The sequence below is a fragment of the Sus scrofa genome, chromosome 13, assembly GCF_000003025.6.
Source record: "Sus scrofa isolate TJ Tabasco breed Duroc chromosome 13, Sscrofa11.1, whole genome shotgun sequence".
Lineage (NCBI taxonomy): Eukaryota > Metazoa > Chordata > Mammalia > Artiodactyla > Suidae > Sus > Sus scrofa.
In genome coordinates this window covers 3,391,006-3,413,933 of record NC_010455.5, presented here as the reverse complement: position 1 = coordinate 3,413,933, position 22,928 = coordinate 3,391,006, and the positions used below count along the sequence as shown (strand labels likewise).

Below are 22,928 nucleotides of genomic sequence, written 5' to 3'. Positions count from 1 at the left end.
TGACCTAAGGGGTTCCCGCCGTAGCACAGTGGGTTTAGAATCTAACTGCAGTAGCTTGGGTCACTGTAGAGGCTCAGTCTGATCCCCAGCCCAGTGCGGTGTGTTAAGGGATTAACCCATTGCCACAGCTGCAGCACAGGTCAAACCTGCAGCTCGAATTCAATCCCTGGCCAGGGAACTTCCATATGCAGTGGGTGTGGCCATAAAATGGAAAAAAAAAAAAAAAAGACTTAAAAGTGGTCTCCAAAATTGAAGTTAGTAGAAATTCACAAGCTTTTTGATGCTTTAAGAAAAATTTAAAAAAAAAGAAGGTGGGAGACCACTACAAAAAAAATCTAGATTCGCATTCAAAACTAGAAGCCAGGGAGGGCAGGGATTTCTTCAGCAGAAAAGGAATCTTCCTTAGTTTGCCACACTATTTTAGATATCTTATTACAGAGATAAGTGATAAGGATCAGCAGAAGACTCTCCATTACATGAATATTCTCATTTTTTAAGGTTAAAAAAGAAACATTTGTTTTTATAATCACTATTTTCTTTCACTATAATAATCTGCAAAAACACAACCAAAAGCTAGATTATTTCATTTGTAACAGCTGATTACCTATGTATAAGCTTTAAACACATCCCAAAGAGTCACCTGTTGCAGGGAAACTGACATTCATAATCACGGTGGGGCAGGGATGCTAAGGCACAGAGAGTTTCAGCTGAAATGTGAGCATGCTTCACAAGCAAATGCTAGACAACATAAAACGCAGTCACCAATCATTTGCCAATGTCCAAAAATTAAATTCAATGACGAAGGGAAAGAAGTTACATTTTCTATTAAAGAAGTCCTATTTTCATATGGATGGCCTCTATGACCAAAAATGTCCCCAGAGGCTTTCCACCTACTGGTAATAATACAAACGGCTACACACCCATTGCTACTAGTCCAAATAATCTGGGCAAAACTGCTCTAACTGGTCACACAAAATACTCTGCATATTTCATGATTTTTAAAGACATGCCTCTCTTAACATTTTATTTTTGTAATACAAATACTATTCACTATATGGATTTCTGGCACTGTGGATTAACAACAACAAAATCTTTTTGAAGACTGAATCTTTTATTCTGAAGCTAGTTTCATATAATTAAGAACTGTAATCATGTCTCTAGTTTCATGCCATTCTTTCTTTCCTTTTACTGAATAAGCAAAACACAATGAAGAAACTATGTATGTTTTAACATTTGTACTTGTTCTCATACTTAATGGATCAAAAGATTTCCAAACTGAAACCTCAACTAGCCATGCCCTAAGTTAAAACACATGGCAGGAAATGAAGTTTTCCATAAAACAACATTTAGATTCTTCTACTGTTCAATAAAATAACAATACATTTGTCACCTTTTACTAGGACACATTTTTAATGCTTTGATGGAGTCGGCATCTAAAAGGAAACGCCATCGTGCTGACTGAAAAATCTGGTTTTATGGAGGATATTTTGATGTTATTGCTGTGGCAAAAGTCTCTTGCAGGAAATGGGCCTTTCTCTGGGAAAATTGGCTGCCTTCCTCCGGTCACTCCACTTCTTTCACTTGCTGGCTTAAAAATTTAGACAAAGTCAGGACTAGAGATGACCTGAGACAAAGATACAGTGAGGGCAGAGCATTTCAGAGCTGAAGGAAACTTAGTCATTATCAAGGACAGTGTGTCTTCTTACATGTCAGAGACATGATTTAAACTGTCGCAGGCTGTTAATCTGATGAGTGGGAATCTCATGAAAAGAAAATGGCTCTACTGAAATAAGTCACTGACAAGGAAAGAGCACACAGTGCTCTCAACTGTTATCAACTGTACTCTCCAGCAGCATGCGCCATCAACCGGGGGCCTGGGATGACAATGCGCCCTCCTGCTCCTCCCACAGACTCACCCGTCCACCTGCGCAGGGACTCCCCTTGGCCCCCTCAAGCCTTCACTCTGGCAAGTATCCTTTCTCCTGCATCTCAACCCCCCGCCCCATGAGAAAGCATAGAGCGCTCAGATCTAAGGACATCACTGGCACACACCTACCCTGTGCTCACCCTGTGCCAGACATGTCTCGTACAGTAATTCATTCCGTTGCCACAAAACCCTAAAAGGCAGATATTGCTATCCTTCCCACTGTACCTATGGGAAAACTGAGGCCCCAGAGCTAGTAAGTGGAAAAACAGAGAAGCCAGGCACTTAACCACTGTACTTTGCTGCTTCTCAGAATACAGCAAATAAAACAAGCCAGTTCCTTAATCCAGCTGTTTCCCCACTTCTCTGCTCCATCCACATAAAAAACCTAAGAGTTATGGTCCTGGCACCACTTTCTTTTTTCTTTTCTTTTCTTTTTTTTTTTTTTTTTTTTTTTTTTTTGTCTTTTTAGGGCCACACCTGCAGCATATGGAGGTTCCCAGGCTAGGGGTCGAAATCAGAGCCGTAGCTGCCAGCCTACACCATGGCCACAGCAACACAGGATCCAAACCACATCTGTGACCTACACCACAGCTCACAGCAATGCTGGACCCTTAACCCACCGAGCAAGGCCAGGGATCAAACCTGAATCCTCTTGGATAGTTGTTGGGTTCTTTAACCACTGAGCTACAACAGGAACTCTCTGGTTCCACTTTCTTCCCTCGCTCTCTCTGATACAATCCAATGTTCTCTCCAACACCATCTGTCAGGCATTCACTCAGTGATGCACAAAAGCCAGTCACTCTCTGGTCACCTGCTCTCCATTCTGCCCCACCCAATGATGGCCTCGCAGCAGAATTCTGCACGGTTGGCCACTCCCTCCTCCAAATGCTTTTCCTCCTGGCTTCACCAACACCTGCTGATCACACGCCTGTTTTGCCAGCCACACTTCCCCCTCTCCTCTGCTGGCCTTTCCTCTTCTGCTTGACCTCTAGATGCTGGCACACCCCCGGCTCAGGCCTGGGCCCTCTCCCTCTCCCTCTAAGTGGCTTACACTTTTCATCACTAGCAGTGAACTCCAATCTTGTATATTCAACTGCCAACTTCAATTTCCATTTCAAACGACACATTCGACAGAACTCTTTTATCTCTCAAAGTTTCTTCCTATTACGGAAAACTTCAAATATATACAAAACTAGTAAAAATAGTATAATGAATCTCCATGTAGCCAGGACCCAGATTCAATGGTAACCCATGGCTAATCCTGTCTCATCTGTATTTTCATCCACTTGCCACCCCAGATTATTTCAAACTTGAGCTCTTTATTCCCACTCCTCCAAACTCATTCTCCATTCTAGCAAATATGTGCCACCAGCAATCATCTTCCCACAGTATTTAAATCCCACAGTATTTAAATCTTGGTTTCCTGGCCTTCTCTCACTAACTGTATGCCACGCCCCTTCTGTGAATCCCATCAGCCCCACTCCCACCATGACCACCCTATCTAAGCCACCATCATTTCCCCCGGGACTGTCAGTAAGTAGCCTCCAACTTAATATCAAAGCACAACAAAACTGCAGTGGTCTACTGAGCAAGGAGATGACCCATTTAAAGATAGACTACACGTCATTTCGCTGCTTTAAAGCTTCCATCGCCCTGGGAATAAAGCCCTAACTCTCATCCGAGGCCACAGCAGATTATATGGCCTGGGCCCTGCCTACCTCTCATCTACCACCTTCCTCTGAATATGCCAAGCTCATTCCTGCCTCAAAGCCTTGGCCAGTGCTTCCACTGGGAATGCTGCCTACGTGGCTGGTGGCTTTTCCCCTCATTGAAGTCTCAGCTCAAATGTATGTCCCGATTTGAAACAGCAGCACTGCACCCCACTAACCCCATGACTCCATTTTACTTCCTTCACAGCAGTTATCACATTGGACACTCTCTGGTTTACCTGCCCCAGAATGAAGCTCCACATACTGAAGGGCTTTGCCTGCTCCTGTGCAGCTGTCTTCCCCACAGTGGGAAAGGGCTCGGTTACAGCAGGCACCCAATACGTGTCTACTGGATTTAAAATAAAACCTATTTCATCGGATTGGATTCCCCATGGGAAAAATGAAAAAGAGCCTTGCCTCTTCAATTACGTAATTTCTTGAACAAAAGTGTGTCAGTGAAAAGCATTGACAGCATACATTTTAGACACTAACGAGTTCCAGGCCTAGAGAAGAGGGGCCTTCTAGGGTAGAGGCAAGTTCTCATTTTTCCAGCTCTTATCTATCTGTATATCTATCAGTATATCTATATCTGTATATCTTATCTGTTTCTCCTTTACAAAGTGACTCATACCGGAAAAAAAGCACAACCTAAACATTGAGAATTACGTTTTATTCAGTGGACTTACTGAAGACTTAAGCCCAGGATACAGCCTCTCAAATATCTTTGAGAGACTGGTCTAAAAAGGTAAAAAAGGAGCCAGAATATATAGGAATTTTTGCAAAAAAGAAAAAACCCAGGTAGTCAAACCTCAAAAGATTACTGCTAATTAAAGAAAAACCAGACATCTCAAGTTAAAGAATTTAGCGTTTTTCTACATATGGGAAGATGCAGGAGTCTGAGTTTATTGAAATTACTCCTTTGATGTGTACCTTTACCATCTAGGCCAGTATCCTGCTTTTCTCTATCCTGAATCTCCTCAGGGTGTACCGTCAGGAAGCACTACAGTGGCCCAGGGAGGGCTTGACCGCTGCAATATCCTTTGCTTATGGAAACGGCAGGCATCATTCTCTGCCCACAGTTTAACACTTGTTCATTCTACAAAATGAAACTCGTACTGAGTGCCTATGTCACGGCAGCACTGCATGAGATGTTGCAGCTACAGAGGCCTCCTTCTTTGTAGGCCTCCACTCGCAGCAGAGTCTCACTAGAGTCCAAAATCAGGAAACTTACCTATAATTTTCAACACTACAACCTTAGGACCCAGCCTCAGGTGGGGCATATTCCCCAATGAAGCATAAGAATTAGTAATTTTAAAAATTCTTTCGTCACCAAACCCTTCCATCCAACTCATGAAAAGATTATGTCTTGCTCAGAGGGCCAGTCTTCTACAGAGGCCAAGCACAAACTGACTCCTTGGGTGAAATCCTTACTGCATCACAATCTCTCTACTCTACTTGACATTTCTCTCTCTCTCTCTCTCTCTCTCTCTCTCTATATATATATATATATATATTAATATCCAGACTGCTTAGTCTTGATGCTTAGGGGAAAAATGCAAACCTGAACATAAAGTCAAATGTCCTTCAGTTCAGAGCTCAGTTTCCAGCATCAGCAGGACTCCCTACAGCTTACAGTTCCGGCTGAGAGTCATTAACATCAAAACACGGTCATTCAGTAAATCCCCCAGAGGTGACTTCAGGCCTAGAAGGGAAAGGCCACTTCTGGGTGGGTCAGTGCTCCATTCTCAACTCACTCCAACCTACAGGGGAAGCAGCAGGGTCCTTGGCCTAGGAATCAGAAACCTGGAGCTTTCTTCTGGCCTGGACTCTGTTGCCTCTGGTGTAACAATGCCACTCTATCCTCAGGCTGCCTCCCAAACTGGACCTAAAGGGCAGATGACATGGGGAGTCCTGTGAAGTATACTCACCATACAAAGGAAAGGCAGGAGGGGTGGAAGAACTATAAGAAGGTGGTGTTACTGGCAGGCTTGAGGTGAAGGTCATTCTGACAAGTCTCAGTGGAGCTTCTGCTCTATGGCTAGAAGCTGCCCTCTGGAGGGAGGTGGGGAGCTCCTGACGGCCTTATACTGAGGCAGGAGGTGCATGGATTTGCAACTAGCCTCTTATTTACACTTCTTGAGGCAGAAGATAGGTGGACTCCAGGACAAACATTTACAACCAGACACCTATCTACACCTCAAGACAGAAATAACAACAGGCATAAGGCAAATAACTGTACCTGTCTTCCGTGAACTTGTTAAACAATGGTAATGCCAGGTTCAAAGGGGGCTGAGTCCTGCTTGAACAGAACAAAGAGGTCACGTACTCCCCACCTCAGGATCAGGGAGACCCCAACTACACATAGGCAGAGAGACCCTTCTGGGTCAGAAAGGGAGGGGGTGCCAGGCCCTAACAAGTCTAGACAACCTTCCCACCACGCTCTGCTTTGGAATCTATCTTGACCAAGAGATGCGCACACAGAACAGGGGAGGGCCCTGGGTCTGGTCAGGTGTAGCAAAATAAAACAAGATAATTGGAAAGGAAGACTAGGCTCCAGAGGAAATGCCCTATGTAAGTAAATTAAGTCACCCTCTGGTGCGCTCCTCATTGAGGGGGATGCCTGCGCCCTCACTTCTCCTTTGGGTGCGTATTACTGCTTTATTTCTGCCTTAGATAAATAAGACTAATTCTCTGGATTCTGTGCTCTCCCACATGTTGTACTGTGTTTCTAACAATAAACTTTACACCTATTTTTACAGTCTTTGCTCCCTGAAACAATAGGGGGTAAGAATCAGGGCAATTCTGCTTTTAGTCTCAACCAGTCTGGTGGCTGGGATTCCTGGTTTTCATCCAGGCTGCCCAGGTTCAATTCCTGAGCAGAAAATTAAAATCTTGCTTCAAGCCATCACCCACTGCTGTCTCTCCAAAATCAATACCACTGAGTTCGTGGCCCTAGACACCTCCTGGCTTTACTCAACTCCCCCCAGCTCCCCACTCTTACTTTGTGTGGTAGAGTAGTGGAAATGAGAAACAGAAGTGAGGAAAGGAGAAAATCCCCTTCCCAGGTGATACCATGGCTAGAATTACCCTTTAATTCTGACTTCCAGGCATTAATACTCCCAAATGTTCGATCACACTATCAGAGTTTACATTAACTTTCTGTGTAGTTTTCTTAACCTTAGCTCAAAATAACTCTCCAAAAGTCCCAATAATTTTGTCCTGTAAAATTCTGAAATGCAACTCTAATTCAGGGATTGGCAAACTACAATCCATTCACAGGCCAAATCTGGGTGTTCTATAAATACTGCTTTATTGGAAAACAGCCACACCAACCTCTTTATATGTTGTCTACGTCTATCTTCACACTACAGAGGCAGAGTCTGGGAGCTGTAACTAATACAGCATGGCCCTTGAAGCTTAAAATACTTACTATCTGGCCCTTTATGTAAAGTCTGCCAAACCCAACTCTTAAATCTACCTGCTTCAAGATACAACATAAAAGAGTACAGCTGAAGCTTGTTTCTTGGGGGTTTTTTTGGTTTTATGTCTTTTTGCCATTTCTTGGGCCGCTCCTGAAGCACATGAAGGTTCCCAGGCTAGGGGTCCAATCAGAGCTGTAGCCGCTGGCCTACACCAGGGCCACAGCAATGTGGGATCCGAGCCATGTCTGCAACCTACACCACAGCTCAAGGCAACGCCAGATCCTTAACCCACTGAGCAAGGCCAAGGATCAAACCCACAACCTCATGGTTCCTAGTCAGATTCGTTAACCACTGAGCCATGACGGCAACTCCTAAAGGCTGAAAAAAAATAAACTTTTTTCCTTCAAAATTGGCAAGGTTTCACTTTTTAAAAAGAAATCCTAACAAATCTCACATTTACAGAAATCTGCATTTTTGTGTTGAAACAAAAAAGTATTTTCAGACTTATCAGTGAGAAAAGTATATTTTCTAATACATCCATAAATCTGTTGTGCTGAACTAATTTTACACAGACTACTCAAAAACACACTGGCTTAAAGCTGAATCCGCAAACACACCACTCTTAGTCCCAAGGCCATTTTCTGAAAGTAGGGTAAGCTTGAAAAGTGGGGCCTAAATAATACTTTTATTTTAAAGTATATTCTACCATCAACTCTAAAAATTAAACTACTGACAATACAATTTCTGACCATGTTTATCAAAGTGTATAATCCTTCTTTATAGAAATAAAGTTGTTTTGCTTTATTTTTGTCTGCACCCCTGGCTTGTGGAAGTTCCCGGGCCAGGGATCAAACCCATGCCACTGTTGTAACCAGAGCCACAGCAGCGATGACACCAGATCCTTAACCCGCTGAGTCATGAGAGAATTCCCAGGGTTTTTGACTGTTTAAATACACTTATGAAACTAGACTAAATATATCCAAATATGTGAAGAATCATTCAAAAAAGCAAGATCATATCCAGTTTATGTGTTTAAAAGAAAATGGGGTTATTCACTGAGGTAAAGGGTGAGGATCCTTTATTTCCCAGCCCTTGACACCCCTCCAAGTGCCTTTCTACGGTCTGAATGTGGTGGATAAATCTGCACATGGGAAGGGTAACAAGGGCACATCTGCCTTCCTTTCTCAGATGTTAGTGCTTTCTCCCTTGATGATACAAGAAATTGTTCTAAAGTAGAGATAAGAACAAGGACCTTGAGACATGGTGAAAGAAAGAAAGAAAAAAAGAAAGAAAGAAGGAAGGAAGGAAGAAGGAAGAAGGAAGAAGGAAAGAAGAAAGAAAGAAAGAAAGAAAGAAAGAAAGAAAGAAAGAAAGAAAGAAAGAAAGAAAGAAAGAAGGAAGGAAGGAAGAAAGAAAGAGGTGCTATTTATAAAATGTAGGCGCTAGGAGAAATTCTAGCCTTCAAATCTAACCCTAAATATTATGCCTGTGAGGATAGTTCCCTCCATCGCTGCTACACTCCCTTCATTAAAAACGAATCCATTCATTCTGAGATCAAAGAGAACAATTTGAGTGTTTTGCTGTCATCTATTCACATCAGTGGCCGTAAGCCCTGTTCAAAAAAGTGCTGAAGAAAAAATTACACACTTTCCCTGACTGTCCTCCAAAGAGTTCAGCTCATCTACTGCCCTCTCTGTAAGCCAGTCCTAACTGGGTGCAAACTGCCAGGCTAGGAGAACCTGCCCTGGCCCGAGATACAAACCTCCCGGCGAAGGACATCTGCAGTTCTCTCCAAGTGATCAGTTTTCCTTTTGGATTTCATTAGGCTTTAACAGAAAGTAAAATGAGGTTATTACGTATTATCCTCACAAACTTAATCACATTAGTTATTATCATGACTATCCAATACCTGAACAGGATAGTGATATCATGACTATCCAAAATACAACATAAAAGCCCATGGAAACCTGCACATCGAACTAAAGCTCAGAGACCCACTGCCGAACTGCACAATTAAGCAAGATGTTATGCTGTGCCTCCCAGGACCACCAGCAGGCCAAGGCTCTGAAAATCAACCTCAAACGACACCGAGGGCTGACAGCTCACCTGCTTAGAGTCAGGTGGCGCAAAGTTCTGTGTGTCAATCTCCAGGAAGCAGCCTGCAAGCAGATGGCACCAACAGAGCCTCTCAGCAACCCAGGAATCATGAGAGTCATGGTGCTTTCTGGGAAACATCAAACTGAAAGTTAAAATATTTTCAGAAAAAGTAGGTAATTATCAGACCATCTTAGGGACCAATGAAGAAGAATTTGAATTTTTGTTGGCAATGCTATAAGCTGATGTAACAGCAAAACAATTAAGGGCCTAACTTCAGCCTGACAGCTTCTGCTGCTATTTAGAGTTGACTCATCTTCACAGTACATACATATGTAATTACTGGTGCCATCAAATATTCATTTTCTCTATTAGTTTCCAAACTCTCTGACCAAATTTATGTGACTAATCTTATGCTATTACAGAGTTCCCATCATGGCTCAGCAGAAATGAACCCAACTAGCATCCATGAGAATGCGGGTTTGATCCCTGGCCCTGCTTTGCAAGTTAAGGATCCAGTGTTGCCAAGAGCTGCAGTGTAGGTCGCTACACCTATGGTGGCTGTGGCATAAGCTGGCAACTGCAGCTCTGATTCAACCCATAGCCTGGGAACTTCCATATGCTGTAAAGAATAGCTGTAAAAAGAAAAAAAAAAAAAATCTTATGCTATTACAGAAGAGAACAGTAGACTTTATAACTGCCCAATAATTATATTCCACCCAAAGAGCAAGCACCACCTAAGTTATTAATAATTTCTTGTTAAACTGAAAGGGGCAGACACATTTTCTGAGGATAACAGCAATGAGAATAAGAAAACTCCAACTACAGCAGTAACATGGATGGAATATCAAAAATATCACAGCAAATGAAAAGAATGAAAGAAGTCAGACTCAAAGAAGCACATATTCTATGAATCCAGTCACAGAAAATACAAAAACAGACAAAAAACAATCTATTAAGTTAGCAGTTACCCTTGATGAAGAGGTAGTGACAATGTTGTTTCTTAGTCTGAATGATTTCATGAGTAATTTCATTTTGAAAAAAATTCATCAGGCCACAGGGGAGTTTGGGGGCAGTAAAAACACTCTGTACGATACCATAATGATGGATATATGCATATGCTTGTCCAAATCCACAGACAAGCAACCAAGACTGAACCATGATATTAAGATTTGGGGTAATTATGCTCTATCATTTTAGGTTCATCAATTGTAACAAACTTAACACATATGTGGGGGCCAGGAGGGTGTGGGAAATCTCTGTACTTACCTTTCAATTTTGCTGGAAGCCTAAAACTGCTCTAAAAAAAATTAAGTCTTAAAAAATTCAATCAAGCAGTTTTCTTAGGATTTAAGGACTTTTGTTTATGTTATATTTCAATAACAAGTTAAAAAAAAAAAAAAAAAGAAAGAAAGATTCTCCAACATTTGAAATTCTAAAAACTACTGGCCTATCAGGAAAGTAATGATTGGGAGTCAGATGAGTTTTTTTTTTTTTGTTCCCTATCATTCTATTTTCCTCTGCCAATTTTTAAATATTTATTTGCCTAAGGTGGCCGCTTTTAGCATGTTATATTGTCATATATACCTGTCCTTCACTATCCTGGCTTGAGAATAAGTGAAAATGCATGCGAGCATTCTATTTCCTAAGCTCTTTGTAAGATACAATATAAATGAACTGTAATACATTTTAGTTGTAAAAATATTCCACCAAACTGTGCTTACATTCCTACTTCACATCACTAATTTAGTCCTTCACTTGGCAAATATTTGTTAAGAGCCCATCATGTGGAAAGCCCTAGCGACACAGAAATGAACAAAACAAAGACCTTAGGGAGCTTACATTTTAGAAGACAAAGGAAAATATACAAGAGTAAATAAACTGAGTGGTGATATCAGTCCATACGTAATTTATTCAGTTATAACCAACTATCAAAAAGCCACTGCTTCATAACTAGTCTTCATAAAAGGTCTATTTCTTTTTTTTTTTCTTTTTGTCTTTTTAGGGCTGCACCCACGGCATATGAAATTCCCAGGCTAGGGGATAAAACCAAGCTGCAGCTGCCAGCCTACAGCACAGCCACGGCAACACCAGATCCGAGCCACGTCTATGACCTATACCACAGGTCACAGCAACACTGGATCCTAAACCCAGTGAGTGAGGCCAGGGATCCAACCCATGTCCTCATAAATACTAGTGGGGTTCATTACCACTGAGTTACGACGGCAACTCCAAAAGGTCTATTTCTGGCCTTAGTATTATGCAGCATCATGTGAATAAAAATGCTACTTGCTATTTTTCTCTCTATTAAATGACGGAGTATAAGGCCTCTTTCACCTCATGTAAGACTACTAAATGTAGTTTCTCTCCTTCAATGTGATACACCAAAAATGGTACGTCCATCGTTGAAAGAAAGAAGGCAAAACTTACTTTAGAAGTCCATGAGTTTAGAAGTCATTACGTGTATGGCTGGCTGACTGACTGACATGCAATATTCCGGTCCTGGAATTACACTGGACCTTTGGATATACACCAGCTGGAACACAAACAGTGTCTCCATATAATGAAATTCTCACAAAGTTCCTGCAATGGCAGAGACAACGTATAAGAACAATGCTTGGGGAAACTATTAAAAAGCACTATTGTCTCTTAGCTGCAAAGCAAGCCTACATTCAACGACCCCTTTTCCATCCACTCTTCCTCCCCATTTTCACTTTTCTTGTCTGAGTGTTTCTCTTGCTGTGTGTCTTTTTCACCTTGCTTGATCTGTCTTAAACTCCTGCTGCTTATGATGCCCACCCATCAACGACCAGACCAATGGCTGGAATGACACGGTTACATGTCATTTAAGGCCAACTTCCCTGAAAAAATTTAACTGATACATAGTTAAATATGGGCATCCCGTTCTGCTCAATGTTTTGGAAAACTATTGCTAAAATAAGCTGTCCTCATCTAAGACACATCTTTTGGTGGTTATACTATTTCAAAGGTCTACTGCTCAACTGAATTGGAAAACAAAGAAATGTTAATTTTTAAAAGCTGTTCTTTAGCAGTCAGGGTGTGGGAGGGACACCCACACCCATAATACTTCTAATGCAAAGTATTACATTTAGAATGGATAAACAATAAAGTCCTACTATATAGCACAGGGCTAGACCATGATGGAAAATAATGTAAAAAAAGAATGTGCACACACACACACACCACACAAATTGAGTCACTTCACTGTACAGCAGAAATTGGCATGTTGTAAATCAACTATAATAAAAATAATAATAAAAGTTGTTCTCTCCAAAATTCTAAAATCTGGAGTTCCTGTCATGGTGCAGCAGAAACGAATCCGACTAGGAACCACCAGGCTGCGGGTTCGATCCGGGGCTTGCTCAGCGGGTTAAGGATCCGGTGTCACCGTGAGAGGTGGTGTAGGTCACAGATTCGACTTGGATCCTGCGTTGCTGTGGCTGTGGTGTAGGCCATCAGCTATAGCTCCGACTGGACCCCAAGCCTGCGAATTTCCACATGCCATAGATGTGGCCCTACAAAAAGCAAAAAAAAAAAACTTACATCTTATTTTGTAACAATGGTAAGCATGACCAAGAGTGCCACCTACTGGTAAATAAAGGGTATTTTCAAAATCAAATTGTGTACCTTCCAAAGCAATAGGTATTAAAAAAAACTACCCATATTTTGAAATATGACCAATGGTTTTATATACTCAAGATAAGAACTAATTATAGAAAATTAATTATAGAAAATTAACATATTTTAAGTAATTTTTAAAACCATACAGAAAAGAATATTCTATCAATGTACCCTCATGAGCCTTACCGCACCAGTTATTTTATTTCTGAAACAAAGAGAAGCATCATAAATGCAAAGCAAAACCTATGTTCATTTAGGCAGTAAAAAAAAAAAAAAAAAAAAATTATGGAGTTCCCGTCGTGGCTCAGTAGAAACAAATCTGACTAGTATCCCTGAGGACGCAGGTTCGATCCCTGGCCCCGCTCCATGGTGTAGGTCAAAGATGAGGCTTGGATCTGGCGTTGCTGTGGCTGTGGTATATAGCTGGCAGCTATAACTCAATTTGACCCCTAGCCTGGGAACTTGCATATGCCATGGGTGTGGCTCTAAAAACACCAAAAAAAAAAAAATTACTACAACAGATTAAATTTAAGATTTAGAATGAACTATACTAGTTTTGGTTCAAACATGTATTAAAATAAGTATATTCAACACATGTATGTTCAATATATGTATGTATACTGCTTAACAATTACTGGGGTGCCAGGCACTATTTTAAACCTGGAGACACAATAAAGACACAAGACCCTTGCTATTGTGAGGTCTTTATCACAAGCCTTAATAATAAACAGATAATTAACAAGACACACACACAGATTACAATGAGTGTGATGAAGGAAATAAGAGTGACAGGGTAGGTGGGGGAATATCAGGAAACTTCTCCCTCAAGAGGCATCTGAGCTGAGACCTGGGTGATAAGGAAGAGGCAGACAAGTAGGTGTCAAGCGCAGAGCACTGGAGCAGAGGTCCCATCACAGAAATGATCCTGGTGTGTTTGAAGAAGCACAGCCAGTGTGACTGGAGAGCAGTGAGCTAGGGACAGGAGATATGGCTGAGCAGGAGGACACCTGCCAGGCCACAGCAGGCCACAGGAAGGCTGTGGACATTCTTCCAAGGGTGATGGGAAGAAACTAGAGGGTTTGAATAAAACAGTAGAGAGACAAGATTTAATTTACATTAAAGGATCACTCAGGCTGCCTTGTAAAGAGATCATAGAGGGGCAAGAGTAGTAGCAGGAAGTTTGGTTATAAGACTCCAGGCTAAGCTAAGATATGCTAAAACTAAGACAGAAGTAGATGAACATGGAAAAGATTTTGAAATTAGAGCCCTCTCAGTTGCTGATAGATTGAAGTGTGAGCAAGCAGTGAGAGAAAGATAAACCAAGAATGCCTCAAAGAGCACGAATGCACTGAAATAAACTCACAGAGCTAGCACAGCACCTGCTGATTTAGAATGCTAGGTGCCACTGAGGATGCACGGGGGGCTTCTGACATTTGGTGAGGGCACCTGAGTTGAATACAAATTATTACAGAGCACTCAACTCAGAACCAGCAGAACCGGGCTCAGATCTGACTCGCTTCTGCTTTGCGACCTTGAGTAAATCACCCCTTTTCCATTTTTAAATGGGAATGCCAATACTACCACATTGGAATGTGAGGCATCTGTGGAAATACCTGGTGAGCAGAAGCATTCCTAAAAATCAATCCAAATACATGACCCCTGCCAAACAATCTAGAGAAAAATGGGTTGATATTGCCAATAACTAATTCCCCAGCCTGATCTGTTTGCTATTACGTAAGTATGACACAGTACTAAATACAATCTCCTGCTCAGAATTTTGGTCACTGTTATTTTCCCAATCGGTAATGTCATGATTTGTAAAAATTATTATTTTTAAACCATAAATGTGTGACCTCAAATAATTATATAGCACCTAGTAAACCTGCTTTTGTCATGCTCTCAGAGTCCAGATGTCTCTTAATGTTTCTATTCCCTTTCAGGAATAAACATAAAGTTTAGCAGCCACTGTAATGTTTTATTTAAAAATGCTGGGTGGGAGTTCCCGCTGTGGCACAACAGGATCAGCAATGTCTCTGGAACACCAGGATGCAGGTTTGATACCCACCCAGCAGAGGATCTGGTGTTGCCACAGCAACTGCAGCTCGGATCTGGTACCTGGTGCGGGAACTCCATATGCCATGGAGTGGACAAAAACGAAGAAAAAAAAGAAAAAATGCCAGGTGACATAAAATAATCCATCACAGGTTTGGCTACAGTTTTACTTTCCTCAGCACAGTATGAACTCAAACTGGCAGAACCATACAGGGAACCACCTCTGGCCAGACAAGGGGTACAGGAACAGATGGCAGGACAGAAGTAGTACAGAAGGCCAAGGAGACCCCCAAATCTAGGTCTCAAGGGAAAAGGCACTGCTCTAGCAGAAACTCAGGAGTCTGCAGAACACTAGGGCAGAGCTCCAGGAGTGTTTAATTTGGCTCTGCTTCAAGCACTATGTACCAAAGATGGCATTAAAAGTAATTAAGGGAGTTCCCGTCGTGGCGCAGTGAGTGGTTAACGAATCCGACTAGGAACCATGAGGTTGTGGGTTCGGTCCCTGCCCTTGCTCAGTGGGTTAACGATCCGGCGCTGCCGTGAGCTGTGGCGTCGGTTGCAGACGCGGCTCGGATCCGCGTTGCTGTGGCTCTGGCGTAGGCGGTGGCTACAGCTCCAATTCAACCCCTAGCCTGGGAACTCCATATGCTCGGGACCCCAAGAGATAGCAGCAACAACAACAACAAAAAGACAAAAGACAAAAAAAAAAAAAAAAAAGTAATTAAGAGCCTAGTTTCTGGGGTCAGACAGGTTTGCGTTCTCACCGTAGCTTACTGCCACTTACCAGCTTTGCCTTTTAAGCCAGCAGCTAAACTTAAGCCCCTAAATTTTAGGTTTCTCAGTGTTGAAAATGGGATTAATGATACCTGTACCTCACTGAGCTGTTTTAATGACATGATGCATGTAAATCATTTAGTATAGGGTCTGGCACAGTGTTAATTATTAATATGCAGTTCACTGATTTTTCTTTTTCCATTTTAGGCAATGCACAAAGAAAAGTTGGAAAATTACCAAAAAAAAAAAATTATAAAGAAAAATTACCCAACTCCTGTAACTTTTAGGTTTACTAACCTCAGATTTTAAGATTCCCTAGCAACTTGTTTTTGATAGATCCTTTCTAAAACTGCTTTCTAAAAGGTCTACCAATTTATACTTCCATAAGCCAAATATGACTGCACCCATTTCTGTACATTCAAAAATGGCTCATCTTGGAGTTCTCTTGTGGTGCAGTGGGTTAATGATCTGGCATTGTCAATGCAGCAGACCAGTTGCTGCTGTGGCACAGGTTGGATCCCTGGCCCAGGAACCTCCACATGCCACAGGCTCAGCAAAAACAAACGAGCAAGTGCTAAAAAAAAAAAAAAAAAAAAAAAAAAAAAAAAAAAAAAAGTCACCTTTATTTTGCAGGTACTTATGCCAAAAGTAGTAAAGAACTAAAGATGGTTCCCAACCTCAAAATGATCACTGGGATGGGACTACAGAACTGACACTGGACACTCTCCTGTCTTCTCTCCAAGAGATGACCTGGGAAATACCCGTGTCTACAAAGATACAGGGAGCAGCCTCTGAGCTACATAGGCTTTGCTGGAATTTTTCCTTTGCTCACAACAGAATCATCCCAGTTAAACTTCAACAAGCTTAACAAATGTTTAACAAATGTTTCCTAACTGCTATGCAGATTTCCAATTAGGCAAAATGGAATGTTTGTGAGGCCTCTGAAATAATCTATGAACCCCTTTAATGTCACTTCTAAATCTTCTCCCAAAGAGTCCTCTGCCTTTAGGTTTTCAAGCCTTAAAAGGCCTAAACCAGGTGGAACTTTAGGGTGCACAAAACTGATAACTTCATGCAAACATTTGAGTGTGTATACATAAATAAGCATAGGGCTGTGGACATATGTATTATGCATATGTATCATTTAAATACAAACTAAACATGACAGAAGTGACTGCTGAACCAAGTAAAAGTTGTAATTTCCATGCAAAAGTAGAATGTTAGATCTGAAAAGAATCTTGTAAATCATCTCTAATTCAACCTTTTTCTGTCAGATGAGGAAGCAAGGCCCAAAGAACGTAAATATCCAGCTCCCAGAGCTAGATTATCTTATGTTTCTCAGCATTTCTTCTTTCACTGCATTCTGTCTCTACCACGATTTGAATAAATGCCTACCAACGGAGTAATACCCAGGAAACCCCGTTTGACACCAACAGGAACAAGCACTGCTCCAAAGACAAATGACCTTTCAACTGCACTCCGCTTCAAGGTATACAAAGACCACAAGATAATAACTACGCATGTTGATGCCATTTCTTTCGCAGAAAGAAACTCTGGTTCATATAAGAAATTTGTTCCTAGGCTTTGGGGACATACAGGCTCTTCATTTCCTAGGTATGTGATCTTAGTCGAGATACTTGACTTTCTGTATCTCAGTTTAAAGATTAATTATACGGAATAACATCTAAACTCCCAGGGTTGACGGAAGAATTACAATTAGCGCAACACTTGACTGTAGTTAAGAATCTTACGTGCTCGGCAAAGAGGACTCAACCTGCCTAACAGATCCTGCTTGGTCCTTTCGCCCAAATTACAGCATCTGAAGATAATCTGGGGTGAGGAAGAGGCGGGATGTACCTGAACAGCCGAGTGCAGCCGAAACTACAAACTACGCGTCGCTCTGAGCTCAAGGTCACTCAGTGAATCAAAACTCCAAGGGAGCTTTTCGTCCGCCACTGGGGCGGCAGGGACAGAGGTCCAAGAGGCTGAGCTGTTCCCGCCGCCGCCTCAGACGCAGCAAACCACGCCCGCTTTTCCCTAGCAGCGCCGAGGGCCGGGTGCAGGCCACCTAGGCCGGCCGCGGCCTTGCTCGGGGTCTGGTTAAGGTCTAAGGTGCGCGAAGTGAAGCCGCACTTTCCATACCCGCGTAGTAAGCAAGTTCCACTCCGCTCCCGCTTTTGCCGCGGGGACTCAGTTCTAACTCCCGGGCCAAGTTCCCCTCCCCCGGCTCCGCAGAGCTTCCTGTGTCCCGGACGTGACGCAGCAGCCGCACGAGCGAGTCCCACATTTCATTGGTCGCTGCCGTCCTCTGGGTGGAGCGGTGCGGGACCTCACAGAGCAGAGAGAGCCGGTAACTCAAGTCTCCGCCCCCTAGCTCAGCCATCTCCAAGGTGATCGCTACCCGGTCACCCATTTGGCCTCAAGCCCATAGTTACGTCATTGTTTATGCGCCGGAAACGGTCATTCCTGCGCCGGGGAAGGGGGCGGTGACGACGCCGGCTGGGCCGGCGCCGGAGAAGTTGGGACCGGCCCCGGCCTGGGTCGGACAGCGGAGGTGACAGACTTCTGCTCGTCCCATTGACGATGGCGGTGTTTCACGACGAAGTGGAGATCGAGGACTTCCAATATGACGAGGACTCCGAGACGTACTTCTACCCCTGCCCGTGTGGGGATAACTTCTGCATCACCAAGGTAGCTACAGAATCCAGCCCGGCAATTCGGAGCAGGCGCGCTTTCCCTTTGCCGCGTTTCTGCCATAGATCCGCGCGGCTTATAGTTACCCACGTCCTTCTTTATTCGTTTTTGAATTCCCCCGAAGTTGATGACTCTGCGCTATCAGTGGGCACAAGTTCTGGCTTAGTCGGCCCCCGGTGGTGGGAGGGTAGGGTGTGGATGGCGAGGGGCATCAGTCTTCTCGCTATCCACTTAAGGATCCACTTCTGGGATACTCCTTTGGAGGAAGAGACGTGTTTTTGTCTTCCTAAGGGTTTTGAGGCCACTGAACCTTGACTCACCCTCCTAGGTATTTCCGCCAAATGACACTTCCAGGGAAGAGTGGGGCTGGTCTTTCTCTTGGAAGGTGTTTTGGTTCTCACATGCTTTGTGGGGAGGCCAACCTCAAAGGAGCTTGCCCATAGAGGTGGGAGGTTTGGGGGAAGGAGGAGGTCACCAAGGGAAGACTATGCTGACCATACGATGTTTGATTTTGTTGTAGGAAGATTTGGAGAATGGGGAAGACGTGGCAACGTGCCCTAGCTGCTCACTCATTATTAGAGTGATTTATGACAAAGTAAGGGGTCAAATTTTAAAAGGTGGGAGGAGGGTTGCAAAGACCTAGAGCAGTCTGCCTGTGATACGTCAGCGCAGGAGAATGTTTTCTAATAGTGTGTTATTGGGGAAGTTCCTATTGTGGCTCTGCAGAAGTGATCCCGACTGGGATCCATGAGGATGTGGGTTGATCCTTGGCCTTGTTCGGTGGGTTAAGGATCCAGCGTTGCCATGAGCTGTGGTATGGGTTGCAGACAGCCTAGAAACTGCATTGCTGTGGCTGTTGTGTAGGCAGCTGTAGCTCCAATTCAACCCTGAGCCTGGGAATTTCCATATGCCGGGGCTGGGGCCCTAAAAAGAAAAGGAAAAAAAAAAAAAAAAAGAAAACCTAATAGTGTGTTATGTAAATGCTGTGTTTTTAAAACAAATATTAAAAACCATTAATAAGGGAGTTGCTGTTGTGGGTTACGGCTGACTAGTATCCATGAGGATGTGGGTTTGATCCCTGGCATGGATCAGTGGGTTAAGGATAGGGCTTTGAAGTGAGCTGTGGTGTAGGTCGCAGATGCGGCTCAGATCCTGAGTTGCTGTGGTTGTGACTCTGATTTGACCCCTAGCCTGGGAACGTACATATGCAGCAAGTGCTGCCCTCAAAACCAAAAACAAACAGGAAAAAAACATTAATAAGCAGCTATATTGTAAATTAAAGTTTTAAAAACTCAAATTCGTTAACTCATTTTGCTTTGGGGAAGGCAATAAAGAAGGCTGCTCTGTATCTGGTGAATATTAGTGATTACTTATTAAGTAGAGATGATGATTCTGGTGCTGAGATTGACTCATTGAATGAGGATGAAGTGGTAAAGGAATGGAAAAACTTACGTTTAATAGAGCTGAATTGAATCTGTAACAAAATAAATGTTTGCTATTGATGCATCTGTGACACAGACATTTGGTGATGAATGTAATTTCTTGTTCCGCCTTAGGATCAGTTTACTTGTGGAGAGACAGTCCCAGCCCCTTCCACCAACAAAGAACTAGTTAAATGCTAAAGAAGACTTCAGGACTTCAAAGCCTGAACTTTTGGGAATGAGCCAAGGTGGAAGAATCAAATGCAGAGTCACTGGCTTCTTCATGTGGACCATCATTTTGTAGTTTGCTGTTCATTAGCGTGTGGATTCTTTCCATTGGCGGCTGGGTTCATCTCCAATTGAAGAAGCAGGTTCACCACATGACATACCCAGGTTTTGTGCTTAGAACTTTAAAATTGGAAGTGTTCTTAATTTTCCATCCACACTTAAAAGAAGATAATTTCAAATCAGTGCTTTCTTTCCCTCAGTTTTGTTGCTTTTATGACTTACACCTAATTTCATTATCTGACAACAGCATTATCTACCTTAAAGTCATTAAGATGCTTTAATTTAAAAAAGGGATTTTATGTTTTAGTTGGTCATTAAGATTATTAAAACTAGCCATTTCTTTAATTTCACATCATCTTTGCTGTTCTAAACTGAAGGAAATTAGTTGCCTCTTGTCAGTCAGGATTGCACCTTCAGTTGGCCATGCCAGTCTTCCAGAGCTAGCAGTTAGTCAAATGTTTATGTTCTGTTAAGCATGCCATTTCCGTTATACAACACCTGTTTTTGCTGAAGATGAATTTGAAAATGAGATGCCTCTTCTAGTTAAATATGCCCTTGAGTGGAGATCCCCATCCTGACTCAGTGGAAATGAATCTGGCTAGTATCCACAAGGACGCAGGTTCAATCCCTGGCCTCTATCACTGGGTTAAGAATCCGGTGTTGCCTTGAGCTGTTGTGTAGGTCACAGACACGGCTCGGATCTGGCATTGCTGTGGCTGTGGTATAGGCCAGCGCCTACAGCTCCGATTCAGCCCCTAGCCTGGGAACCTCCATATGCCGAGGGTGCAGCCCTAAAAAAAAAAAAAAATATGCCTTGAGGCTCATCTGATAAACTTCTATAAGCTGCAACCACATCAGAGATTCACTCTTTGCAGAGAAATTTTGCCCTGGAGAAAAGCATATAAAGATAAGCTATCAGTCTTCCTTTGCTACAGTCCTGATAGTAGCAAGAAATAGAATCACTCATATAGAAAGTCCAGAATTCCCTTTATATACACACCTTTGCTATGTGTATATAAAGTTAAACAAACCAATGTCTGGCAGGTTGTTTGGGGAATGGCTCCTGCAGTTAGAAAAATAGCTTGCCAAAATGTGAACATTTTGTTACTAACTGATAAATGTGCTGAACACACTCTTTGAGGGTCTAAATTAAAACAGGCAAGTGTTTTTTTTCTCCCTGCTAGCAGCATAGCTATGTGGAGCCATTAGGCTGAGACATAATTAACCACCGAAAATTGAATGCCAGGACTGCTTGGTATATTATATGAACTATTATATGGCACATGCTTCATGTTAGGAGAAACCCCATCCCCATTTGAGACACTGATGCCCCAGGGGTAATCCACAGTTGTTTGAAAGCAGTGACGGCTCAGGTGAACAGAGCAGGGTGTGTGTTGACCCTTGGGGATGAGCTGCAATGAGAAACTGAGGTTTTGTAGATACCAATAACTGATGATGAATTTCAGGCAATAACAGACATCCTTGGTGTCATAGTCTGCTAGAGCACAGAAGAGCAGGAAGAAGTTCCCTAAGTCCAGACGTCCCAGGAGAAAAGAAGCAAATGGTACTGGCGATGAATAAACTGTGATAATGAGAACAATTTTGTTTCCAAGGCAAGTGAATCACTAAATCTGTTAACCACAAAAACACATATCAGGATTTAATGCTATGTTAAGCAGAAGGTAAAACCAGGTCTTGAAGGTCTGACTAGCATTCTTTGTGGTGTGTGCCTTGTTTAGCTTAACAGACATTTCAGAGCCTCTGAGAACTGATGGTAATCCAGGCTTTGTCTCTTGCTAGCTTTGTGATCTTTGGCAAGGCTAGTGGATTCCTCATCTGTACAATTAGGAGACTGGTTCAGGGGGTTTCAAACTCAGTACTATAATTTCAGGCTTTGTAGTTTGCAGATGCTGGAATGATAATTGAAACCTTTCTAAACTAAACATGATCTACAAGGATCATGCATGTACTTTAGTGTATACATTCAGAACCCTTATTTTGTGGAAAGCACCCAACATTTTTGATAACTGTACATATTAATTTATTACCAGAATAAATTGTATTGGCATGCTAAATAAAAGATTATTTATATCCCTTTGTTTTCATGCAGTATTCTTCCCCTAGACACCAGTGTTAATGTATTAAAAGGTTATAGTGTGATTTTATATGAGGTGGAAATCTAACCTTTGGGATATTATAAGTAGGTTTCTGATATGAACAGTAAGTTTTAAAATAGGAAAGAAATTGCCACTCTTTCTACAGTTTGACCACATGAGTTTTGGTTCTGAAGTTTTATTGTTATTCAGGAAAAAATAGCTTTGAATTGTGGCAATAAGGCATAAATAGTTGACATTCTTTCTTTTTTTTTTTTGTCTTTTTGCCTTTTCTAGGGCCGCTCCCTCGGCATATGGAGGTTCCCAGGATAGGGGTCAAATCAGAGCTGTAGCCACCGGCCTACACTAGAGCCACAGCAATGTGGGACCCAAGCTGCATCTGCAACCTACACCACAGCTCACGGCAACACCGTATCCTTAACCCACTGAGCAAGGCCAGAGATCGAACCTCATGGTTCCTAGTCAGATTCGTTAACCACTACTCCACGACAGGAACTCCAAAAATAGTTGACATTCTTAGCCGAGTAATTCAGTTCATTGCTAGGAAGGAAGGTTGATATTTAAGACTGACGATCAATGAGGGAGCCATCAAAATGGAGCAGTAGGATCTGGAGCTCACCTCCTTCCACAAGTACATCAAAAATACATAGGCATGTCAAATGATTCTCACAGGACATCTGAATGCTGGCAGAAGACCCTAGACTTCTGAAAAGGCAAGAAAATCTCTACCTAACTGGGTAGGAAAAAAGAAAAGGTGGGGGGGAGGACAGGACCTGTACCCCTGGGAGAGA

At 42.5% G+C, this 22,928-nt stretch overlaps 2 protein-coding genes across 13 annotated transcripts in view; one reads left to right on the top strand and one right to left on the bottom strand.

Moving 5' to 3' along the window:
- OXNAD1 (oxidoreductase NAD binding domain containing 1) overlaps window positions 1-18,048 on the bottom strand; it is a 41,189-nt gene extending 23,141 nt beyond the window's left edge. For 2 of the 12 annotated variants that reach the window (XR_002338144.1, XM_001925300.5), the window contains exons 1-3: window positions 17,763-18,048; window positions 9,165-9,282; window positions 8,821-8,884 (exon numbers count right to left, since the gene is read on the bottom strand). Coding sequence is in view for 9 of the 12 variants with exons in the window: in XM_001925300.5 (XP_001925335.4) it covers window positions 8,821-8,884; window positions 9,165-9,282; window positions 17,763-18,033 (453 nt within the window). In the remaining 3 variants the exon portion in view is untranslated. Of the gene's footprint in view, window positions 1-8,820; window positions 8,885-9,164; window positions 9,298-11,582; window positions 11,736-16,240; window positions 16,388-17,477 lie in introns of all 12 variants that reach the window. The other 10 variants (XM_021071349.1, XM_021071351.1, XR_002338146.1 and 7 more) reach the window with 10 other exon arrangements.
- On the top strand, window positions 18,078-22,101 carry DPH3 (diphthamide biosynthesis 3). Its single transcript, NM_001243616.1, is given in 3 exon segments — window positions 18,078-18,311; window positions 18,835-18,909; window positions 19,871-22,101. Coding segments are annotated over 3 exon segments (249 nt in total). The 5' UTR covers window positions 18,078-18,203; the 3' UTR covers window positions 19,937-22,101.